This window comes from Crotalus tigris, unplaced genomic scaffold, assembly GCF_016545835.1.
Source record: "Crotalus tigris isolate CLP2741 ecotype Arizona unplaced genomic scaffold, ASM1654583v1 scf7180000018550.1270297659:1495590, whole genome shotgun sequence".
Taxonomy (NCBI): Eukaryota; Metazoa; Chordata; class Lepidosauria; order Squamata; family Viperidae; genus Crotalus; species Crotalus tigris.
In genome coordinates, this window is record NW_024097073.1 from 1,312,366 (window position 1) to 1,320,274 (window position 7,909).

General features: G+C 42.4%; 1 protein-coding gene across 1 annotated transcript; it reads right to left on the reverse strand.

The window, feature by feature from the left end:
- Positions 1–1,064: 1,064 nt before the first annotated feature.
- SPEGNB (SPEG neighbor) lies at positions 1,065–7,909 on the reverse strand. Its single transcript, XM_039354414.1, has 5 exons — positions 7,760–7,909; positions 7,112–7,233; positions 4,901–5,208; positions 2,160–2,301; positions 1,065–1,701 (listed from the first exon to the last, which is right to left on the reverse strand). Exons 2-5 carry the CDS (start codon positions 7,231–7,233, stop codon positions 1,563–1,565), a joined length of 711 nt encoding a protein of 236 aa, XP_039210348.1. The 5' UTR covers positions 7,760–7,909; the 3' UTR covers positions 1,065–1,562.

Sequence of the window (7,909 nt, forward strand, 5' to 3'; positions counted from 1 at the left end):
GATTTGATTGTGTTGCTGCCATGGGGGTGGGTGGGATGGGTTGTTTTTAATGAGTTTGTATTCTATACATTTTATACCAATGTGTTTAATAAAGAAATAAAATAAATGTGCACTATTTGAACCCAAGCTTTGTCAAGGAGCGCTCATAGCACGATTTGGAAGGAATAGAGTTCATCTTCTCAACTTCCCCTCATTTCAGTCCTGTCATGTAGACAAGATGACGAGGAAAAGTTGGAGACTGAAACAATGCCCAATATGGTCAGGAAGAATTATTTATATCTCCAGAGCAGCTGACTGGAAAAGGGATCCTGCAGTGTTTCTGAGCAACGGCAGGAGGCAACATTGCCAAGAGAAAGAGGGCTAGCCTCTTAGCCTCCAGAAGGTGCCTTCTTCACTGAGAAGTCCCAAATGCTTTTGGTCTTCAGGAGCCTGCTGTAACCCACAGCCCTTTGCCCTAGATATTCTAGGGCTGCAACTCCCATCACCCCCAGCAAACATATACTAAGTGCACAGGTTGGGAAAGTCACAGAACATGGACTCGGAAGAACTGTAAAATGTTCTGATGAATCTGCTTAGGTTGCTTATCCAAAATGTAGGTTAAAATCTCAGCTAATATCATGGGCAACCGTGAAGCATTTATGCAAACTATTAATCCTAGTTGATTCCTACAATACACTAAGTCACAAAACCTTGGTTTTCAAGCCACACTGGGTTGACACATTACATAAAGCCAAGTCAAATCATTTCATAGCTCAGTGCAACATGGAAAACCAGTCCCAGCTATTAGGTTATTAGCAGCAGAGCAGATCCAACCACAAAGCCAAGGAAGCATACCAGTTCTTATCCATGGCAAAAGTTGTGTCAGGAAAAAAGGAAAAACGCTACAGCTCTGGAACAGCTAAGGATGACTTTTAAGTTGCCAGAGGTGTGGACTGGGACTGAGGTAAAAGTTATGAGGAAAAGTTTAATGATAATAATGACTCGGTAGATGGACAAATATGCCAAATCCAGTAACATCTGACTGACTGCAATGAATCGTCATCATCAAAACTCTCAAGACAGTATAGAGTCATTTGGTTTTATTTAATTTGTCAAGCAAGAAAATGGGCCCAGAAGAATCTGGAGGCTTCTGGGATGGCTTACTATCTTGGCAGCTCTGGGGAAAGACCACTGGTGTGTAGTCTCTGCGCTGCCCCTTTCATGCCCCCACCTAGATGACTTTTCAATGAACATTGCTTATGACATACTGATGGCAAAGCTATTGATAAGCTGATCATCCTGCCTGCCCAAGAAATGGATTGAGCCCTGGACCAAAGTGTGTGTGAGGGGGGGGTGTTGTAATCTTGCCAGCAAGTCGGGGAAAAGTTGTATCCTTATTGAAACTGTCCTGTCTGAGTGAGAGACCCAAAGCAGCAGTGAGAGGTGTAGCTGGGCTCTGGGGTATTGCAGGGGAACAAAATATCCCTATTGCTCCAGTTTGTTTGTTTTTAATTGCATTCCCCCAGCTGTGAAAGGAGAGTTTCTTTGGGGGGGGGCGTGAATCAGACTGAGGTGATGGGAGCTCAGTTCACGTCAAGGCGCGCAAAGGACTGATCCATGCCCAGGCTGTTCTCCACAAAGATCTCATACTTCCCAGCATCATCTGGTGTCACTTTCTTGATGGTGAGAGTTGTTGAGTCACTGCCAATGTTATAGTACACTCTGCAGAGGAAGGAAAGGGAATCAGAACTCAGGGACCCATTTTAAGACCTACAATAGAAAGAAGTTTCTTCCTGACTTAATCAGCAGCATATAAGAGTGCTCGCTACTAGGGAATCAGCAGTTATCTGGACTAGGTTGCCTTCTCCTTCATGGCCTGTCAATGCAAAGGATCCTCAACAAAGGGTAACAAGCTCTTTTTAACCTGACAATCACTAGAGAAAGAACTGGAGAAGGAGGAGGAATAATGATTATACTATTGGAAGTTCACATTATACACTGTACTATAAACTTTTAAGCTATGGCATCATCTATGCTTTTTCTCCGTGCCTAAACGTTACCAGTAAGGGCTTGTGTGATGAAGGAAAGAAGATCAGAAATTCTTATTATATCTCCATTCTAACTCGATTGCCTCTGATCTGAGGCTACCCATGTGGTACCCAGGGCTGGGCTTCACTCACCGATCATCCTCTTCAATATCCTCCCCATCCTTGGCCCAGCCAACATCAGGGGCTGGCTCCCCACTGATGTGAGCTGTCAAATTGACTGTGCTGCCTTTCTTGGCTTTTATACTCTCCGGGCCTTTTTCTATCTTGGCAGGTACTGAAAGAGAAAAAAAGGTAGGATCAGAGCTGGACCCTTTCACCAGACATCTACCTGGGAAAAACCTATCCTGGGACCCAGCACTCTAATGCTGTGAGATGTGAGTCTTCTTCCACATGTTGGCATTGCTTTTCTTGTAATGGTTGTTAACTGCTGAGTAATTGCAACTTACCATCGACAGATGTTGTTAGGGATTATATTGCAAAGAGAGCCACCATAGCCACTTCTCAGTGCATCAATCAGAAAAGATTTCTGCATACTTCGAGCTAATTTAACTATTTTCTCTGTCTCCCCTGAACACGATAGTGGCTATGGGCACAGAAAAAGGTGATTATCCATTTATTGCCTGTATAGTCTTCTTTTAAAAACAATTTAACTTGCATTCTAAAAGTGTGAAATAATCCAAGTATTCAATACAACTCCTTTTATGAATTCTTCTATCACTCTTATTTAAAACATAAGAGAGTGGAACTGCTATAAAGTACATTTGTCGAATGGTGCTTCTATTGCTAGTCTTTTCTGATAAATTGTTAAAAGGTAAAAGGGAGAAATAAGATGTTGGCTGATAATTAACAAAATGCAATATTTTTAAACGTCTCTATGACATTACTGGAAGAAACTATTGCCAGTTCATATTAAGACCCATCCGAAAGAAATTCTGAGATTATTGGGATTGTGAAAAGTGACTCTGCTAAACTTTTCCTGGGGGCAAAAGAGTTCCTCTTTAGAGCATGGCTAGCCTTTCCCAAAGATAAGGCAGGACAGGAATCCTGTTCTGGGGTTGCTGTTTTTTCTGCTAAGTGTTCCTGAAGGACACTTCCTAACAGTGAGAACAATTGATCAGTGGAAGGACTTGCCTCCAGAAGTTGTGGGTGCTTCATCACTGGAGGTTTTTAAAAAGAGACTGGACAGCCATTTGTTGGAATAGTATAAGGTCTCCTGCTTGAGCAGGGGGTTAGACTAGAAGACCTCCAAGGTCCCTTCCAACTCTGTTATTCTGTTATTCTGACACAATGGAGGGAAGTAAATTACAGTAGTAAATCCCATTTTCATTTTTTCTACAATGTTTTAGGGGAGACCTGGGTTACCTTGGGGCAAACTTGAATTAGTCTGCAGCTATTCTGAGTTATTTGGCTGCTTAAAAAGATGGATTGTGCAGTCCCTTTGCCTAACTCCATTTCCTCTCTCCATTGCTCTCTCTGTTCATCCAACCATTGCAACAGACAGATGCATGATTATGCAGAAACTATTCTTGGGACTTATACTGTAGTTAGAACACCCTAGAATTTAGGATACCTTCTTGAGATTATCACTCCATTTTGCTTGGTCGTATTCTTTTACTAAGTAATAAAAATTCCCATTGAATTGTTGGTATATCCACCAAGGAGCTTTCAAGACTTCAGGTTCAGTGCAATAACATAGAGCAGTGGTTCTCAACCTGTGGGTCGGGACCCCATTTGGGGTCAAACGACCATTTCACGGGGGTTGCCAAACAACGCAGTCCGCCATTTTTTCCCCCTTTTCCTTAGCTGTGCTACTCCCTTTTATTCTATTGGCTTTTGAAAGCCAATAGAATAGACTCTCTTGAATAGAGTCTAATTCTATTGGCTTTCAAAAGCTAATAGGAATTGTCCAGGCTGTCTCTGACCTGCTGAGCCTGCCAAAAGTCCCATTCTGCAAACGGTGCTGCACCAGTTGAGTAGTCCTCGACTTATGACCAGTTGGGGGTCGCGGCATTAAAAAGGTTGAGAACCACTGACATAGAGGAAGACACACTGGAGTTAGTTGCCTTCTCTTCTTCTGTAGCGTCTGGGCAACATTTAGTCATGTAGCACTCAAGGTGTGCCCACACAGCAGTTTTTTCAGTTAATTCAGAGTTGGAAAAGCAGGATATTACAGGATCTACATGCTTTGTAACTTAAGTATCAGCTTGTATAAATAAATACATACCTGTTTTGTTTGTAATGTTCCCTGCTGACTTAAGAATGATAGCTCATGTAAATCAAGACCTGACTCGAATATCAGTCTCAAAACTCAGTCTCTTCCCTTGGTGACTGAACTATTCTGAGAATTCATCAGCAAATTCTCCCACTGCCTATCCTGCATCTCCATAGGACCATGAATAGCTAGACCAGGGGTAGGCAACCTTGGCTCTTTTATGACTCGTGGACTTCAACTCCCACAATTCCTGAGTCAGCATGGCTCAGCTTGGAAACCGCTCCCTTTCCTCTCAGCATGGCTGGCTCAGGAATTCTGGGAGTTGAAGTCCACGAGTCATAAAAGAGCCAAGGTTGCCTACCCCTGAGCTAGACAAACAACATCATTAGAGGTAAAAAAAAAAAAAAAAAGAAGAGAAGAAGGAAGGCAGACAGGCTCTGTCTTGGCAGAGTCAGGGCTAGAGTTAGGAGGAGTTGGCTTTTTGCATTATGATTAGACAGACCTGGCCTTTGAATAGAAAATGGGCAGGGCTACAATTTGAAGCAGTGGAGGAGACAGTGAAGGGTGCCAAAGTGACAGACTTTCTTAGAGAATGTCTTCAATGCCCAGGAGATGCATGGCTCTATGTTTAGCAGGGAATGTGGGAAGAGGGTTACATTACCTTCTATGAGGATTCGAGCTGAGTCAGAGCACTCTCCAAAGGGATTCTTCACAGAGATGGTGTACTTGCCCAGGTCAGAAAGAGTTCCATCACGCACCACCAGGGCCACAATGTCAGGATCCTCAAAGATGTAGCGGTACTTGGGCCCATCCTTGAGTTCCACACCATCTTTGGACCAGCGGATAAAAGGATCAGGGAAGGCACTGATACGACATTCTAACTTGGCTGCGCTCCCTTCTATCATCATCACATCTTTGAGGTTCTGGAGTACACGTGGAGGACCTTTGTCTTTCAGTTCCTTGCGAGACCTGAGAGTGGAGAAGAGGAACTGGAACAGCAAGCATGCAGAACTTTGCTCACAATCTTATAGCTCCATTTTTCCCCCCAATCCAGTGGTCTCTGAATGAGTTAAGATTGCATCTCTCAGAATACCCACGTAGCATGTTCATCTAGTCGGTTGACTAGGAATTCTGGGAGTTGTAGTCTCAACAGATCTAAAGAATAACCTGCTGCCAAACTGTGTTCTCATTTCTCGTTCTCACGAATAGTGCAATGGCAAAGTGTCATGAAGAGTGATCTGCAAAAAAGGCGAATGATAACAGCTCCCGGGCAAAACAAATTATGTGGCCTTTTTTATATATATATTGGAATATTTGGAGGGGGTGAATTGAACACTTAGACAGCAACTTGTCTCTGCACTTAAAAATTAGCATTATTAAGCTGCAGTTAATTGAGCAACATTGACACCAAATGCTTTAGATATAAGTGGGCAAAACCCAACTAATTATAAATCCTCTTGTTAGATACCTGTTCTTCTCTGTTCCAAAGAATTAACACTAATAAAATTATGGGAGTAAATATTATTAATGAAGATTAACTTAAATTTTGTTGGAGTTTGAGCTTACTCTTGAAATGGAATGGCCCAGTTTGTTTATTTTCTATGGATAATTCTAAGCCTATAAGAGTGTTCAACAGTTATGTTGGGTGCTTAATTGTAAACGACTAAAACACTGGGTGTGTGATGATAAGAACTGGTCCTAAGGCTTCATCAAGGTGCTGCATTATAAATAAAGTATTCAGTCTAAATGCTGAAGTAAAGGAAAAACTCTTCAAGGAAGCAAAGTCTGTGTAATCCTCTCTCGGGGTGATCTCTCAATAACAGGAAGAATTTAGGATCTTTATGCTGTTGAATCCCAGATTTTGGAGAGTACACTGAATTGGATTCCTATCCTTCATGTCATCTCTCTTTTTTTTTCGATTTTTATTATTTTATTTTCATTACAATCATAAGAAAAAAAATTCAGATACATAAGAAGTTAAAATACAACCAAATTCCAATATTGCTCACCCATTTCCCCCCAGACCGCATCCCCCTCTCATCTCTTCACTTCCCCCTTCCTTCTACCTTCCTTCTCATGTCATATCTCTAACACTAGACATTACATCACAGAATTGAAAAAATTGGAAAGGGTCTTGGAAATAATCCATTCTAATCCTTTGCTCATGGCAGGAATTGAGGTAATTCCTGCCACTTTCCCAAAACATCAAGAGATATACTATCAATCTTCTAAATTTCCCTTTCATGTGCCTTGTATTTGTTGATCTTGTCCAAATGACTTTTGAGTCCAAAAGTATAATTCATACAAAGACAACAGTAGTCAATGATAAAAAAAAACTAGTAATAGCATAAAAAAGCAAGGACTGCAAAGGAATCGCTGATATAAATATCTTTCTCCAGACTCTGAAAGACTACAAAAGAAGCAAGGGTGTAAGCAATGGGCTGGAATGCTTCACATTTGGAATGCCTCCTTTGAGAAGATTCCCTTTTTGGTTGTAAAATGCTGGAGGAGGAGGAACTCCAAATTACAAGCTAACACAGAGGCAGGCTAAGGTGGAGACAAGTAATCCCAAACTTTGGAGAATGATGATATTAGGAAGCAGCACCAATCCTGCCCTGGAATTATTTCTTCATTTCTAAAATACTTGTGTACCACCCTGTAGCCCAGAAATGTATCTTATGGTTGCTGTAATTTTAAAAATGTGTGTGTGTGTGTGTGTGTGTGTGTGTGTGTGTGTGTGTGTTAGAGAGAGAGAGAGAGAGACAGACAGACAGACAGACAGACAGACAGAGTCCTCCCAGACTAATTTTTCAAGAACCCCTTTTCTTACTATCAGTGAAGATACCATCCTTCCACTGGCTACTCTCCTCACCTGTGTCCACGATAGGAGGCCTGGATGCGAATGGCGGCATTCTGCACCTGAGGATCATTAATGTCCAGGGAGCATCCTGGTGGGGGAGGGGCTACTGCTTTCTTGGGTGCAGCTTTTGACATCTACAGTGCAAAGAGGCGAGGAGAAGGAGGAGGAAGAATGACATGTTAACATGGGAGAGAAAATCCCCATTGCCAAATGGTACAAACTCCAGCCCTCTCTTTGCTTCCATCACCACTGACTCCTTCTGACTGTCTGGGGAGAACATTACATTTCCAAGTATGTATCCTCCATGCACTGCCAAGAAATTTCAGTGGGTGCTCTCTTCCCAGATCCAGAGTCTTCCAAAATCATCAAACTGGAAGGGAGTGACCTTCCAGGTTAGAGAGCTTCCTTTTGACATTCATACGGCAAACTTAGCATAACTTTGCATGAGGCAAGGCTGTTAAGGATCCCATCCATCTCCGACATCATGAGGGCAAAATTTCCTTTTGAAGCAAGGAAGAAGGATAAGACAAGGCTCCATCCGGACCCGCAATTGGAGAGGAAGGTTCTCAGGTAGGTTAATGTTTGGGGGAGAGTCATTAAATTGGGGCAGAAGTCCTAATGATCTATTCTTTTTCCACAAGAAAAGTTGGAATCTCTTACCGTCAATTCTACCAGTGTAGCTCTGCTGGGATGGAAAAGGCCACAAGCCTCTCATCCCACTCAAATTTATATCTCTGGAGGGGAGATCTCAAGTCTGTTCATGCCCCCAACTGCATTCCTGCCCAGGCATCTCCTTCTTTGGCTGGGGTG

Bases quoted from the DNA above. Each gene is read 5' to 3' on its own strand.
- SPEGNB (XM_039354414.1), bottom strand. From the start codon at position 7,233: ATGTCAAAAGCTGCACCCAAGAAAGCAGTAGCCCCTCCCCCACCAGGA. The intron at 2,302-4,900 runs GTAATGTAACCC...TTTCTCTTTCAG, and splicing joins AGCTCGAATCCTCATAGAAG to TACCTGCCAAGATAGAAAAA. The intron at 1,702-2,159 runs GTGAGTGAAGCC...CTTCCTCTGCAG, and splicing joins GATATTGAAGAGGATGATCG to AGTGTACTATAACATTGGCA.